Source organism: Equus asinus, chromosome 25 (genome assembly GCF_041296235.1).
Source record: "Equus asinus isolate D_3611 breed Donkey chromosome 25, EquAss-T2T_v2, whole genome shotgun sequence".
NCBI classification, from domain to species: Eukaryota; Metazoa; Chordata; class Mammalia; order Perissodactyla; family Equidae; genus Equus; species Equus asinus.
This window is the reverse complement of record NC_091814.1, coordinates 56047140-56064272: the sequence shown is the minus strand read 5'-3', so window position 1 is coordinate 56064272 and position 17133 is coordinate 56047140. Positions and strand designations below refer to the sequence as shown.

At 45.0% G+C, this 17133-nt stretch overlaps 1 protein-coding gene across 1 annotated transcript in view; it reads right to left on the bottom strand.

The window, feature by feature from the left end:
• Positions 1-4500: 4500 nt before the first annotated feature.
• Positions 4501-17133, bottom strand: part of DSTYK (dual serine/threonine and tyrosine protein kinase) — a 47264-nt gene continuing 34631 nt past the window's right edge. Inside the window, exons 6-13 of the mRNA XM_044757782.2 lie at positions 16713-16889; positions 15992-16121; positions 15460-15616; positions 14902-15034; positions 13208-13321; positions 11681-11795; positions 9555-9689; positions 4501-9096 (exon numbers count right to left, since the gene is read on the bottom strand). Of these exons, the coding sequence (XP_044613717.1) occupies positions 8909-9096; positions 9555-9689; positions 11681-11795; positions 13208-13321; positions 14902-15034; positions 15460-15616; positions 15992-16121; positions 16713-16889 (1149 nt within the window). The 3' untranslated portion in view covers positions 4501-8908. The remainder of the gene's footprint in view (positions 9097-9554; positions 9690-11680; positions 11796-13207; positions 13322-14901; positions 15035-15459; positions 15617-15991; positions 16122-16712; positions 16890-17133) is intronic.

The window sequence follows — 17133 nt, the reverse complement described above, 5'->3', positions numbered from 1 at the left end:
AGCTCCCACAAATGTACTTTTAAAAAGCTGAATCTTTTCAAAATAGGCAAGGAAAAAATCAAAGATAAAGTAGGACAACTGAAAAGCAAAAAATAAGATGGTAGAAATAATACCAAATATATCAGTAATCGAAATAAATGTAAGTAAAGTAAACTTATTTAAAAGACAGATATTGTCAGATTGGATTTTTCAGGTTGGATTTAAAAAATCCAACTATTTACTTTTTACAAGAGATACAACCAAAAAGCGTTATGAAATGAGATCACAACAGCTGAAAGTACAAGGATGCAAATAATAGCCAGGCTACTACTACCCAGGATAGATAACAGACAGGAAGGACTTGTCTGGGATGAAGAGGGCTACTAAAAATTGATGAAAGTTTCCATTTACTCAGAAGAAAAAACAATTGTATATACCTAATAAAATAACCTTAGCATAGAAAAAGCAAAAATTGATACAATGACACAGAAATCAACAAATCTACCGTGGTAGTGGAAGATTTCAATATATCTTTCTTAATAACAGAACCTGCAGATTTTTAAAAAGCAAAAAAAAAAAATACAGATTTAAACAACCCAGTTAATAAATGCGATTTAATGGGCACACATATAGAACGTGGACTCAGCAATCAGAGAATACACATTTTTTTAAAGTACACATAAAACATAAAATTCACCATGAGCTAGCCCAGAAAGCAAGTTTCAAGAAATTTTTTTAAAACTGGCATCATACAGACCATATTCTCTGTCCACAATGTAATTGTTCTAAATCATTAACAAAAATATATATATTTGAGTTTATCCTCACATTCAGAAACTTAAAAACATATCTATATACAACTCAGGGCAAAGAAGAAATCATAATTGCAGTTAGAATACACTTAAAACTGATGAATAACAAAAATGTTACATTTTAAAACATGGACTATAGCAACAGTTGTATTTAAAGGGAAATTCTGAACTTAAATGTTTACGTTAGAAAAAAAGAAAGGTTGAAAATTCATGAACAAAGCCTCACACTTAAGAAGATGGGGGAAAACAAATGGACTAGCCCTAAAAAGGAGAACGAAGAAGACAATTAAGAGAAGAGAGAGATTAATGAGATAGAAAACAGAGGTACAGTGAGAGAAATGACCAAACCAAAAGTTGGTTCCCTGAGTAAAAAGAAAATGGTTGAATTGCAGTACATTTGGACATCGGAATAATGTACTGCAGAGGATATGAACGCACACAGTGACGACAACACAGCTGGCATGAGTCAGAGATGTGATGAGTGAAAAGAGAAAGTTATAGAAGACTACATACAGGGAATACCGTTTTTATAAAGCTCAAGACCACGCAAAACGAAATTATATATTGATGAGGATACATGAATATTTGGAAAACTTTTTTTTTAAGCAAGGGAATAAGCACAATAGTAACGTTGAGGTGGGACACACACAGGGGACGGCTCTGAGAAGAGCACACAGGGGCTTCAAAATCACGGTACTGTTCTGGTTCACAAATTACATGGTGAATTCATGTGTTTAAAGTTATTATGCGTCATAATTTACAAGGATGTTATATATGTGTTTTTGGAATATGCTTTTTTGGCAGGACTCAAATAAGAGGTAATTTTTTAAAACTGTAAGCAAAGCCTGCTCAGTAAAATGTCTCAGACTGACTCTGCATTACTTCTCCGCCTTCCCAGCTCAGAACCTGGAGCAGCTGCCCTTGTTCTCAGAGCCCGTGGCATCATACTAAAAAAGGGTCATACTAAATATATTCTTATGTAAATAATTTTTTACTCAATGATACAGTAGAAACATCTTTCCTAGTCAGTACATAGAGATCTAAGTCATTCCTTTTAATGGCTGCCTAGTATTCTATGGCATCAGCACCGTAATTCAATCTTCTCTTGTTGTCAGATGTTAACATTACCTCCAACTTAGTATTACAAATAATGATGCAATAAACACCCTTAGACTTCCATGGCTTTGCACACCTGTGCAACATTTCTGAAGGGAGGGCCTGCCTACAAATCATTTCTGGAGCAGAGGACATACACATTTAGCACGTGGATAACAGGTCCTGCCAGAGTGCCCTTTTGCGGCTACATCCATGTCCCGACAACACAGGGACATGCTCATGCCCCACACTTATGAACAGGTTTTTACTTTTTAAAAAAAAAAAAATTTTATTTTTCCAGTACATAGTTGTATATAGTTTTTTAGTTGTGGGTCCTTCTAGTTGTGGCATGTGGGACGCCGCCCCAGCATGGCTTGATGAGCAGTGCCGCGTCCGCGCCCAAGATCCCAACTGGCGAAACCCTGGGCCGCCGGAGCGGAGTGCACAAACTTAACCACTCGGCCACAGGGCTGGCCCCTGAATAGGTTTTTAATATTTATTTTTAGTAATTTGATAGATGGAAACATCTTTTTGGTTTTCATATGCATTTCTCTGATTACTAGGGAGGCTGAACATTTTTCAATATTAGCCAATTTGCTTTTAGATGTTTTTCTTATTGACTTCTTCATATATTAGGAATATTAACCTTTTATCAGTTATATACTGCAATTGTTCTGTCCAAATTAGTTGTCTTAATTTTGGTGTCTCCGGCTGTATATACATTCTTTATAATTTCTATCGGTTTTTCTTTATGGCTTCTGGGGTTCTGATCACACTGCCCCTGAACTATAAATGAACACATTTACACCCACTTTCCCCCCGAGGCAGCATGTTGCAGCTAGTTGTAGAAGCAGAGGTTCTGGAGCTGGATTTCTTAGGTTCAAATCCCAGTTCTGATACTTATCAGTTGCATGACCCTGAGTACTTAATCTCTCTGTGCCTTGATTTTCTTATCAGTAACACGGGTCTGTGGTGAGCCCTGAGTTAATACACGGAAAGCATTTAGAATTGTGCCTCGCATGTAGCAGATACTCAACACGTGTGCCATTAGTAATTCCTTATACCTGTATTCTTTTACATTTAGATCTTTTGTTTATTTATTTTTTGAGGAAGATTAGCCCTGAGCTAACATCTGCTGCCAATCCTCCTCTTTTTGCTGAGGAAGACTGGCCCTGAGCTAACATCCGTGCCCATCTTGATCTACTTTATATGTGGGACGCCCACCACAGCATGGCTTGCCAAGCGGTGCCGTGTCTGCACCCGGGATCCAACCCAGGCCGCTGAAGCGGAACACACGCACTTAACCGCTGCGCCACCCAGTCGGCCCCTACATTTAGATCTTTAGTAGACCTTTTTTTGCCTATTTGAGTCTGTTTTCTCCTCAGGTGGATAGCCAGTTTTACGGAAGTCTCTTTGTCCTCTGACGTGAAATCCCACCTTTAGGATCCATTACGGGCGCCGCGCCCAGTCCGCGGTGCCGCAATTCCTGCGCTTGCAGGGAGGCCGTTCATCAGCTCTTTGCAGACTCCTCAGGATGCCGCTAAAGGCAGAAATTTCGGAGTTGAATTCAAGAATGTTCAGGAACTTGGTGCCCTCTCCCACCTGTGCTCCAACCAAACACAAGACCAGGAAGGCCACCCAGTTGCCCTGTTCAAGGGACAAGCCTGCTGAGCGATGTGTTCTTGGAAAAGCACGCCCAATCTAAAAAGGTGTATACAAGATATTTCTCCCAAGTATAATGGCAAGAGGGGGCGCTGAGAACTGTCACACTGAACTGCATCCTGGGAGACACAGGGTCCATGCATCTAAGACGGGGGGGGGGAGGGTATGTAGCTGTGAGGTGGCTGGAGCTGGTGGAGGGGTTTCCAAGTGTAAGGGGCTTATCTGCATTAAGTGACGCTTGTGTAGGGGCAGGCTGAGAACCCCGGAGATTGGAGGGCAGCTTTTCCTTTAAGACTTGGCCGCAAACACGCTGACTGTTTAAGGTGTGCTGCCATCTCCTGGCCAGACTTGTACCGCAGTCAAGTCACAAGCAGAGCAACAAGTGACACAGTCACATAAGCATGACATGGTAACCCAACAAAAGAAAACAAACACATCCTACAGGAACGTGCCCACACCCCCTGGTGACTGCAGCGTGCTGCTCCGCCGGGAGTGGCCTGCGACGGAGTCTGCCAGGCACTGCTGAGCAAGCAAACCTGGAGAGGGCAGCGAGTTTACATGGAAAATTCAAATATTCCAAATGCAGATAGGCCAGTATGCAGGCTCCATCCCCAAATTCTTTCACGGGGTACTAGAGGAGCTGGGCTTGTGCGTGAGCTCAGAATGCTGCAAGTGTGCGCTGAAATGAAGCTGGAGAAAGGGTGTGAACCCAAGAAAGGCTCTGAAAAACCAACCACGATCGCCCCCTTCTGTCCCCTCTTCTCTGCTGTCCCATGTCCCATTCCCTTGCCCGACCCTCTGGTAGTGGTAACACCAAGAGTGACCTGTGGGGAGTAGCACATTCCATCAGTCTCTACGGCAAACCTAGACTCCAGCCTGCAGAGGTCCTGGGGGAGATGGAACGGAACGGGGAGTGTCTTGAGGTGCAGCGAAACAGAGCCAAACAGACGGAGCCCGGCACGCTGACACGACCTTTATTATACAGCACGGCTGGTGCCTGTGCACCCCAACGAGTATACAGGATACCAATAAAACCAAACCCCACCATTCAAAACCAAAGACTGAACCCACAGTCGCGTCTCTTAAAAACACACACAATTAGTACAGTCCTGCTGTGACGACGTGATGGAGAGACAGGCAGCTCAGGAAGGGAGAGAGTGTGAGGCCTGAAGTTGGTGCCAAAGTCATTTTCTCTGGTTATTGCACTTTTATTCTACACACCAGTATGTTACACTTTTATTTAATACTGTAATAAACATTAGTCCTTTAAAACAAACAAAAACATTACATTAAGACAAAAGAAAACAAGCTGTCCAGACTCATTTTCATTTCAATCCTCTGAGGAAGGCGGCCCCCATGCCAGGCGTTCTCAGCGGGACTGGGCCTTGGCAAGGCAGGTGCAGGTGAACAGGGAACCTCGAGGAAGTGCTGCTTCCTGGAACCCCACGGGAGTGTGCAGTGCAGGCTTCTCACGGTCACTCCCTCCTCAGCCACTTCACCACTGCACTAGCCCTAACCCACGCCAGCCCTGCATTTAGAAGGATACACTCTCTTTTTTTCCTTTTAAAGAAAATGTGGGTTATTTAATCCAGCAAATCTAAAAATCAAGCTTTGAAAACTCAAAGGAAAACTACTCTTTTGGTAATGGACTCCTCGAGGGCCGGCTATCCCGCTCTGATGCAGCACAGACTTTCAGCTCCCCTGATAGCCAGGTACATCCCAAGCACACTTTCTCTCCAGAGCAGGGCCTGGGGAGTCTCTGTGCCCCAAGTCCTACTGTAATCACTAATCCCCCTGGCTTCTCAGTGCTAAATGATAAGCCAAAAAATAAAGTGTCATCAGTGCAGTTATCACTTGGCAGCCCTGCCACCCCAAACCACTTCTCCTGTCAGGAAAACACTTTCCCAACCCCACTTTGGCAGCTCAAGCAAGGATGCAAAAAAATGCATTGCAGAGCCGACAGGTGCCAGCTGAGAGTTCGGCGTTCCCCCATTTCTACCCGTGGTAGTGATGTACCCTTTCCCTCACGGTTCCCTTAAATTTTAGTGTTGAATGCAGAAGCTGCTGCCTAGGCTCTGCCCCCTTGAACTGGATGGACAAGTGACTCTGGTCTGGGAAGAGCCAGTCCTCCTTCCTGGAGAAGTGAAAGGCTTGCTCTGTCAGTGAGAGACTCTGCAGAGGGCCAGGGAACCAGGGCACGCGTGTGGAAACTCACCAATGAGCATTCCCCAACCCACGCCGGGCTGAGCCTGCCGCCCGCTCCCTAGGCACGGCCGGCGGCTCCGGAGCCCCAGGCGCCACCATTTCTTCTGATTGCTCTGCAGGAAGCTCCCTCACTCAGTTCTGAACCAACATAAGTGACCAGACTTCAAGCGTGTTAAAAATGTCCAGGTGATGGTTTTCAGGCTGGGGTAAATCGCTCTAATTAAGCTGATGGGAACGGAACACAGTGAGGGCAACTCTTTCACCCCCCCTTCCCCCCGCAGCCACGATCTCACCTCACCACCTGGGAGCACATACAACCAAATTCAGGACCCTGGCCTTGCTGAGCCCTCTACAGCCTAGGTGCCGCATTTCTTTGAATACCTAGTGTCTTCCCAAGTAATATACAGTACATTTCACGGCATTCCATCACTTTAATAATAATGGGTGCCAAGGGACAAAGAATCCGAAATTAGCTAACAATGTTAAAAACGAAAGCGCAGCATACACGTGTTATACACACGTACTCCCGCACTCAGCCCGCTGAGCATTTAAACAGCGCCTCCAAGCAACTGCGCGTGGGCTTGGCGGCCTGGAGGTCAGGAAGATTTTGCACCTTTTCTCAGGATACATTTTTTTTAATGAACTGTAACACAACTACGCATTTCCTACTTAGCATCAGCCCCTCCCAAACTCCCTTCCCACTCAGGCAAAAAAATGTAGGGAATCTGCTAGAAACTTGTGTCTGAGAGCAGACTAAGCCAGAGGGGACAAACTGACAAGGCACTCTGAGTGGACAGAAACCTAACCTCCCATGTGTGAAGGGGGGTATGAACTAAGACGTCCAAAGAATGTTAGGAACGTGGTCTCCATGTGGGAGCACCGACTCCTGATTACAGCTAGAGTTAAAAAATGTCTGGAAAAGGGAACCATATAAGAGCTTTCTTGGGGCTGGCCCAGAGGCCGAGTGGTTAAGTTCGCATGCTCCACTTTGGCAGCCTGGGGTTTCACCAGTTTGGATCCCGGGCGCAGCCCTGGCACCGCTCATTCAGCCAAGCTTAGGAGGCATCCCACATGCCACAACCAGAGGGACCTACAACTCAAATATTCGACTGTGCACTGGGGGGCTTTGGGGAGAAGGAAAAAAAGAGGGAGATTGGCAACAGATGTTAGCTCAAGTGCCAATCTTAAAAACAACAAAAAAAGATCTTCCTTGAAATTTCACACAGAACAGACTACTCATCTCTCTTTTTTTTTAACTTGAAACCTGGCTTCCTGGAAGCCCCATCATGGTCCCCAGACAAACGACGAGTTAATGCTGACAAAAACAGAGTGACTTGAAGTCAAACTAAATAAGCGTTAAAAATTCTAAGAGATACACTGAACATTTCCCCACACAAGGCTGAAGCCTACAGGGGCCAACGACACAGGGTCAGCCACTTGACCATCTGCCAGGAAGAAGAAATTTAGCACTCTATGGAGTTTCTGAAAGGGACAAGTGCTCAGGAGCTACTGCGCTCAAACATTTCCCCATCAGAGCCCAGGACAGTCAAAGAGTTAAAAGTGAAATTTAAAGTGAACTTTAAAACTTGTATAAAATTTTATCATGGACTCCATTCATACTCTGTTAATATTCAGGAGATGGTCCTTCTGTCACAAACAACCCTAGAAAACTCCAGCAACAAGTCTGCCCCTTATCTCATCCGCTTACTCAGGACCCGCTTCGCACAGCTGGGGCTGGGCCACAGTGCCTGGGGAGCAGGTGCACGGACCGCGCATGCTCACTTCCACTGTCTATACCTTCACGACCTGTTTCTCTGAATCTAATAGACGCCTTTGGGTGAGAGAGGCTTGAAGTCAAGATCTGAGATGCGCCAGTGTTCCCCTTCCTTTGACTGGAATCAGAGTTTCTCTTCTGTACACTTCATGACAAATTCTCCAAAAGGCCACCACCCCACCTTCCAACGGCAAGGGAGAAGAAGCTTCCCAGACACTAACACACAGGGGTGAGGAGCACAGCCAGAACTAGGAAAACGCCCTTCTCTTTCATCAGGTTCTTTCCTTCTCTTCTAACAGATCATATTTAAAATAAGGTAAAAAGAAGGGACAAGTTACAGAAGAAACCTTGGTTAAAAAGCTCCATCATCAAGTTTAAAAACATCAGTGTGTTAGATTCAAACACAAAAAGAAGAGACTCTCATTATTTTAAGTTTTAAAAACAATCTGGCGCCCTTTGAGTACATGTACACCTCCCACTTCTCAGGTCTCACCAGACACCTCATTGGGTCAGTTCTTCTCACTCACCCCTAAGGACCATGTTAACTGGAGCTTCCCCATCTTGAGACCAAAAAGAGAGAGAGAGAGAGAAAAAAAACAAGACCCAAGGGTAGAAAAAGAGACTCTGTTCTGGGGTTATCAGTACCTCAAAATCCAACAACATATATATACACACATCCATACATACACACCACACACACACTTTTTCTTTTTCTTTTTTGGCCTCCTGGTAACGTAACCGTGAAACCCTCCCCCCAAAATCAGGGATTGTGGTCCTACAAATGTAAATGCACAGCCATCATAAGGAGCAGACTTCATTTCTAGCTCCCCTGCAGGGGCCTCTGGACACTGCGCCCAAGACCTCTGGCTGCGGATAGCAGGAACCAGCATCCACAAGTTAGTTTTTTGTTCCTATGTTCTCACAATCCCAGAACGAAGGTCAAATTTTTTAAGGGTCCTGATGACTGGATAGAACCAAACTATTCCTAGCTAGAGCCAAAATTATGAAAAATTATAGCTTTTAATACTATTGCCACTGCAGTGTCCCACTTGTCTCAGTAACATACAGTGAACAGACAATGGTAACATTTGCCTCCTTTTCAGTTCTGAGGCCAGAACATTGCATTCTTCAGCTTTTACAGATGCCCTAGACAATCTTTTGCTAAAGAGATAGCTTGGGGCATCAGTGAACTGCTGACTAGGCTCCGCCAGCCAACTCTCCACTATCTAGGAGTCATCTCTGCCTGAGGAAGTCTCCAGCGGCCCAGCAAGCATCAATGCCCTCCGGTGCTCTCTGTAATGAATAAACGTCAAATTCTTCCCATGGCCAAAAGGTGAAGGGAAGGAAAGGAATAGGGAGTGAAAGAGAAAAGTCTTTGCTTTCAAGTAGAATCATCTAGTCCACTGTTTCGCCGCTCAGAACTTGACTTGCATAGCCGATCCATGATGCCCTGGAGCATGGGCTGGACAATGCCCAAGAGAGGTCTCTGAGAAGGGTCACCATCCCAACAGGCTTCCATCAACTGCCAGCACTCCTCATCAAACACAGGAAGGCGTTCTGGACGGGCCCCTAGAGAAAGGAGCATGGGAACAAGACCAGAGGCAGTGAGTGTGATGGGAACCAACTCAACGAGGAGGCAGGATCAGCTCAAAGGCTGATTACCCAGTCGGGGCTCAGATGCCAAAGACTGCAACAAGCTTTGGCTTCAACTGCAGACATCTAGGTTAGAACCTAACAGTAACAGTGATTAAAAAAAAAAACAAAAAAAAATGGAACACACTGGCATAGGAAGTTGAAGAATTCAAAATTTTAAAAGAAACAAGCCTTTCCGAGATAGTGCAGTACAATGCTGCCTGGAAGCAAAGGTTTGACCTAAATGTCTTTTCCGGATTCCATGACGCTTTAAAGGTGCGTGTGATCCTGCTGTGGAGTGGCTGGAGAGGGTGACAAGAGGCCCCTGCTGCAGTGCCGGGTCTCAGCCGGCTCTCGCCACAGGAGTTAGGAGCAAGAAGGGCTGTGGCTCTTACCTCTCCGCACGTTGTTCCAGAGATGGTCTTTGCTGGCGCATCTCTCAAATGCCTCAGGGAGCTTGACAGAGCCTGAGCAGATATACCAGAAAAGAATGCCAAAGGCATAGACATCCACCGAATTATCGTACTTCCCTGCAGCAAGAAGGGGGACAGGCAATGAGCCGGGGAGAGAAACGGCAGCATTGCCACCAACTTGCATCTGCAGAGACCTTCACACATTGTTTTCTAAAGCTTTTAACATTCCTTCTCTCTCATAGAAACCCTGCTAGGCAGCACACATTTATAATGCCCATATTATAATACAAAAAACTATGGACTGGGAGCTCAAAGCTGGATGTTAAGAGGGCCAAGACTAGAACCTGACAAAGGAGGACGAGAGGAAGGCTTTTACTTTAATGGGACAGTCTAAAAGATCAATCCTAAAACACCATATTAGGGAAATAAAGTTGGAAGTACAGGTGGGTGGGTAGGTTGGAAACCAAATATAAAGATTTTTCAAGTCAGACAGAGAGTTGGATTCAGAGGGCAGCAGGAAGTCATTTATGTTTTAGAGCAGGAGGTGACTTGAAGAAAATATTTTAGAAAGATTATTCTGACAGCAATAGGATGGACTGCAGTAGAAGCAATTAGGGGAATTTAAATACAAAGTAGCCAAAATTAAATAATAGCAGTGGGAATAAAAATTGAAAAAAAAAAACGTAAATCTAGAAAAAGAAAAATGACTGTGTACTTCATTCCGATGTGAGTAGGACTATGGCTGCCCAGCTAACTCCTAATCCTTGGGTCTCACTCAGCGAAGCCCTGGGGGAAGACCTGAGGCTAACGAGAGAAATCCAAATATATTGTTAATTTTAACTCTCACCAACACTAACAAGTGATTGCGATTACCTTTCCATCTTCCCCTGCAACGATACCATCATTCCTCATCCACTCAGGATCAAACCGCAGTTGCTGCTTAGTCATTCTTTGCTTATCATCATCCATATCAAGTTAATAACAAAATCTTGCCCATTCCTCCTCTGAATTATCTCAAATCCGTCACGTTTTCCATTTCAGCAGGACTACCAACCTGACCCTGGAGACAACCACCACCGGTCTCCCCACCTAGGTTCTCGCCACTCAAAGCCCCCTGCCTGCTGCTGCTGAGCGGGGCTTCCGTGGGCACTCGCTCCCCCGCAGCTGTTCACAGCTCAGTGCAGCTCCTCACTTCTTCCCGATCAAGCCGTCACTCCGCTGCGTGAATTTCAAGCTCAATGTATTTTACCTCCAAACTTGTTTGCTATTATTGCCCAAACAGATTTCTTTCCTGTCGTGCTTATTTCTATCCTGCAATTTTCCTCATATTTCCCCTTCCCCAGCCTTCAGAATTTTCTCCCCTTCCTGATTCATGGTTGGACCCTAGAGACAGAAAGATCTAGATTCCAATCCCAGCCCCATCTCTTCTAGCTCAATGTTTTGGGGTGGGTTTCTTCATCAATCTGGCCTTGACTTTATCCATGACATGGACAGAAAAATGCATCAACATCACCACGGAACTGTTGTGAGGATTAAATGGAATAAAATATATGAAAAACACACTCACATGGCCTAACTCAAAGAATAGACTGAATAAATGAGTTCCCTTCCCACCTACCAATTTTCCAGATCTGACTCAAGTTTTACCCAAAATGTCACTTCTACCACAAACTATCAAACATTTCAACCTTCATTTCCCCTTCTCTGAACACCAGCATTACGTTATGCAGCACTCAATCACTGCTATCTTACACTGCTTCCTAATTATTTTACCTCTCAATATGTCTCTGCCAACTATTAAGTTCTGTAATGACAGGAGTTATTTAGCCAATACTTTGTGATTAATAATTGGTTGATCATGGCAATTATGGCACTAATAGCCTGGAGAGACATCCAAAAGAATAGCCGGTGACTGCCGTCTGCACTTTTCCTTCTCGCCCCTTCACTTCTGCACTTTCTCCTCTACTTGTCTCAGTTTCTCCTGTGCTGGTTTCTCCCCTGCCTGTGCCAGATCTGCCAGGAGTACCTGTGACCCGTCTCAGCCAAGGGGCAGTACTCGGGGTTAAAGTATGGAGCCTGCCCAAACCCCTCCCTGCCCTCCAGCTTACCTGTGAAAAGTTCAGGGGCCATATGGATTGGTGTCCCCACAATGCTGCCTGACATCATGGCCTCTGGCTTGCAGAATCCTAAGTCAGTGATCTTGGCACGGTTCTGCTTATCCAACTGCCAACAAAGCAGGGCAAGAGTCACCCTGTGCCTGACCCTGCACGTTGCACTCAGTTGCACACCCAAGCTCAAAAGTCTGTGTCTCCTCCAGAGCAGCACTTCACTCCTGCCTCAGCCTCCCTGTCTCCAGACTCACTCCCGCGGCTGCCTTCTCCCTGGACGGTAAGCAGCCTGACCTGATGGCAAGGACTGTCTTTCCATCTCTGTATCCCCAGCACTTACAGAGGGCCTGGCACACATCAGGAGCTTAGAAAATCCTGCAAGAACGAGTAAGTGAAGGGCACTGGAGAAAGTATTTCAGTTCCTAATATTCTCCTCTGACCTCCAGACCCCAGGGCAGAAAGTTGCTAAGTAAGAAGGTTGAGGTCCTCTGGTCAGCTGAAGAGAGTTTCTTGACAACCCTGTAGCTTCCTTTCCTAAAGGCCCAAGAGAATAAATCTATTTCTCATTTGGTTATTGATAAGCCTCTTAGGTTTCAGCCCAGAATTTTAGGAAGATCTTTCCCTTCCTGCAAACTCCTGTCCTCTTTATACATCATTTAAATGTAGCCAGAGACACCTCAATGATAATGCAATATATTTTCAAGAGGAGTATGTCAAAAGATTATTTATAATTTAGATAACAGGAGGGTTCTGGTGGGTTCATCTCTCTCGCCTTTTAAGGTACAGTTACCCATCTCAGCCCTCATGCAGCATCTCTGATCAAACCCTAAGAAATAGCAAGACCTGGAATCCTCAAAAGTATCAATGTCACAAAAGCAAAAAAAGGGAGAAGGACTATTCTAGATTAAAAGAAGCTAAAGAAACATGACAACAAAATGCCCTGTATGGATCCTGGATCAAACAAATAGACCATATTTGGGATAACCGGACATACTTGGGACAATTGGAAAGTATTAATATAGACAGTATATTAACTAATACTATCATATTGATGTTAAATTTCTTGGGTATGATAATGGCATTTTAATTACGTAGAAGAATGTCCTTTTTCTTGGGAGATACAAGATGAAGTATTTAGGAATGAACTTATCTGCAACTTATTCTCATATAGTTCAGTACAAAAGCGTGGGTGCATTAGATAAAGAGAGAGAAAGAGACTACGTTAGGGAAAGAGAGACGATGAACCTGGGTGAATGGCATATAGGTCCTCATCGTACCACAGTGTTAACTTTCTGTAAGTTTACATTTTTTCACGGGTATTGAGAGAAAAAACCTTAAGCAGTATTAGCTGGGTGTACGATGCAACTCCTCCCTAAGCTTTAAGTCCCAGATACCGTCCAACTTCTCTGCTGTTAACTGTGCTTCTTTCCCTCCTGTCTTCTCCTGTGACCAAACAGATCTACGCGCACCCTCCAAAGGTCACTTAACCCACAGAGGCAGGGTGCTGTCTGGGGAAATGGCTCTTACCAGCACATTTTTCAGTTTGATATCACGGTGGACAAGTCCCTGGCTGTGCAGGAAGCGGACTCCTTCCACCACGTCGAGTGCAATCTGCAAACGCGTTTCCAGGGTCAGCCCAGCCTTGGGGAGACAAAAGAGCTGGCTTGTCACTAACAAGAGGACTCCTCAATCCAACATGCTTAACCCAACTCAGAATTCCTTCTGTGAGGCACTGAAAGGCTGACTGCACCAGGAGAAAGGCGGATGAGAAAAAGGGGAGCGGAGCAGTCGGAGAGGGAAGTTGAGGACCAGCGGCGGGGGCGAGTTATGAAGGCCAGATGAGATCTCTCGGAGGCTGCACTCAGGCCAGGCAGATAATCCCCAAGTGTGACGAGGAGAAGTGCAACCCAATGACTGAAGGCATGAGCTCATTTCTACCCCTGAACAAATTCTAGAATGCCCTGGAGTGCAAAGTCAGCATTTCTACATCCCTCAGGCAGATTTATTTCCATTGCTTTATAGGTCTAGTTAGCCCAGGATGGGTTCTATGGATGGATTCAAATACCAAAGTCACTCATCTTACTTCTACCAAACCTCCAATTTAGGATCTCTTGAATTCTGAAGAACATTACATCACTCATCCAAAATGGTTCTCCAGTCCACTTGTGGAAAAGCATCACGCTTTTCTGAAATGAAGAGGGAAAGCCACTTGGAGAGTCATTTTCTTCATCATATTGCTTTGTCATGGCTCTTGCCAGCATTTCTAAAGATTCCTCTATTCTACTTCTGGAAGCTTCCACATAAACTGGTACAAGAGGAATCTGTGAGAAAGGACCTACCCAGATACTCTGGGGTTAGCTTTTCCTCCCTTCTACTTAGCTCCAATGCAGGGAACAGACAAAGACACCTCTCTATTTCCCTTTTGGTGGTTGTTTTAGATGATGGAAATTCAACATCTAACTGAAGGCTTTTCACCTTCACTCAAATAAAATCTTTCAATAGCTCCACGTTGTCTATAACAGAATTTAAATTCTATGGACATTATTAACATTTTTAGTCGTTTATAATTTGTTCCCAACATTTCTCTGCACATTATCTCCCATCCATTCCCAAAATGAATCAGCTGCTCCAATATGACTAGCGTCTTTATTGGCCTTCCCATGCTCTGGGCATTATGCTGTTCCTTTCCCCTGGTATGGCCTCTTCTTTCCAACTGCCCAAATTTTACCCATCAAGGTGTACTTATCAAATTCAAACGTCACATCTTCATGAAATAGTCACTGATGACACTTCTCTTAAAAACTCCTGGCAATTACACTTTTTGATATCCCATTATGGTGCTTAATCCAGGGCCTTGTACTCACTAATAAATATCTGTTGACTAAACAACAAAAACTGGCTTTATCCATTGAGAGCCAAAAACAGAAATAACAGCAGAGTTATAAGAAACTTTTCTGCTCTTCTGAGAAGTCTAGATTTTTATCACCCCCACAGGAGGTTAAAGTGGTGAACTGCAGTACTCAGGATATGAACTGGGCCAAAAGATAGATTCTGAGAAATTTTTAAGGTTTTTTGGAAATAAGAGTAATAAAGCTTAATTACTCCAAAAGTGCCTCGTGAAAGCTAGAAACTCTGCATAAAGAAGAAAGGATGAAAGGCTGGAAAGGACCCTGTGGACCTGGCTGCCAGCTGAATCTCGCTGTGTCCTTGCCTCACCTCACCTTTAGCCCAGTGTAGAGGTCACGGTGCAGCCGCTCCATAATGAGCAGCACGGCAATGCTGGAGCCCCCACCATAGCTGTAGTCGATGACTGAGCCATGGAGATCCACCAGTCGCTCATGCTTCGGCAGAGACCTGGCGGGAAGGAGAGAGGTCTGGGCTCTAGTCCTGCACAGCATGCCACCATGCAGGAAGGAAAACCTTGAGACCACGCTTAGTCCAGGCCCAGAGGTAATGGCTCTCAGCACAGAGAGAGGGCAAAGAGAATGGCCTCCCTAACAAGGTCAAAGAATTATGGCATCTAAAAATTGACAGGCCTTACGGACTAAGGAAGGATGAGTCTGAGAAATTAAGATGATGGGGAAATGGCAAACAAAGACAGTAAAGGTGCTGAAGAGAGCACATTTCTGGGCCAGACACAGAAATACTGGTCTACAATGTTTTAAGACATAGGAATGGAAAAACAAGGCACGCTGTAGCTCTTGATGTAAAATTTATACCAGGCTTCTGGCTTCTTCTCTGGATCTTTCCCCACAGAAATGAATGAGCCCAGGACCTACCTCATGTAGTGAAACTCCAAAGCCAGGTCATTCCAGTGCTTCTCATCCGGAGGGACAACGGACTTGAGGGCACAAGGGAAGTGTCCCCCCCAGCTGTCACATAAGTACACCACACCATACTGGCCCCGGCCCAGTTCCTGTCCCAGTTTAGGTTTTCCTGTAAGGCACAGAGACAGAGACAAGGAAGGAGGGACGGGAACTTGCAGGGCAACCTCCCTACGATTCTTCGACGCGGACCTGCCTAGCAGCAGGAGGCTGCAATTGTGCTGGGGGAAGAAGTCCTGATGTTATTCTAAACCGGTAGAAAGTAACCTAACTGGTTTGATTTAAATAAACTTTGGTCATGTTATTTGAACTATATAAATTCATGGCAGGACCAAATAGTACTCAGGAATTCAAAACACATCAGTAGGTACTTAAGCAGCTTTGCAAGGAAGCAGCTTTAGACAATGAGATTCTCCAAGGTTAGACATGAGAATGTCAAGTATCCAGAACCTTCCTCCAATTTACTTAGGAAAAGACAAGGACTCACGATGCAGCAAGACATCCTGTAAAGAACGGCTTTCCAGAGACAGGCGGGCCAGGCGCGGGGCATGATCTTTCCGAACCTTCAGCCATAGATCTTCAGTTTTCTCCAACCGGCCTGAGTGGCCAGCTTCCAGCTGGGAGGGAAACAGAAAGAAGACGTACGACTTAGCAAGCCCTCCTCACCTACCCTATCCATAGGGTAATAATATCTACCTCATAAGATAACGGTGAGAGTGAAAGACGACGTGAGCAACACAGCTCAGACACTGGCACACAGCGGGCCCTCAGTAAGTAACAGCTTTTCCTCCTGGATGCACAATCACATCGACCCACCCTCCCCTCTACACACATGCACGCACCCCCAAAGGGACAAGCAGATGTCATATAATTGCAAACTAGTGTAGAAGTTGGAAAGTCATCTGCCACTCATTCCTAAAATACTATATAAACTTATATAAAATTCCTACTCCTTGATTTTCATTCCTCACTCAGTGAAAGGGGAAGAAATTAACTGAGTCCCTCCATCCTCCCTAGAGTTAGAAAAATATCCACATGAAAAATTTATTGATGAAATTTTCTGTAACATATTATCCTTTAACAGAAAAGAAAGAAAATATACGGATGGCTTTTTAAAAATTACATGGAAAGCAGTGGGCAAAATATTCCCCTCTGGATGAAGTCCTTCTCTGCTTGATCCAGCTGTATGTCCTTTCCTACAGACCCACCTGCCGCAAGGAGGCTGCAAAAGCCTCGTGAGAGCTATTGAGCCGAGTCCGGAATTGGCTGCAAATGCTCTTGGCCAACTTGGAGGCACTGAGGCTCTCAATGGCTTCCTGGGCCACCTTCCTCTTCCACTCTAGTGTAATGACAGGCGGGCTCACCCACGTGATGCGCTGGATGATCTGTCAGGATGAGGACAGTGAGAACACTGAGGGACGGAAGACAGGAACCACTAGCAAGAACCGGTGCCCTTCCCTCTCTGGGTTACCCACTCATGCGGAGCAGGCTCTTAAGATAGGAGCCATATGAAGTCCAAGACTCCTCTCCAATGCCATCTACCTCAAAATCAGGGCTCAGTCCAAAGGAAAGCATCAAAGGGCACTAGGAATAGTCTACGTGTTCACAAACCCTCAAGATATCAAGTTC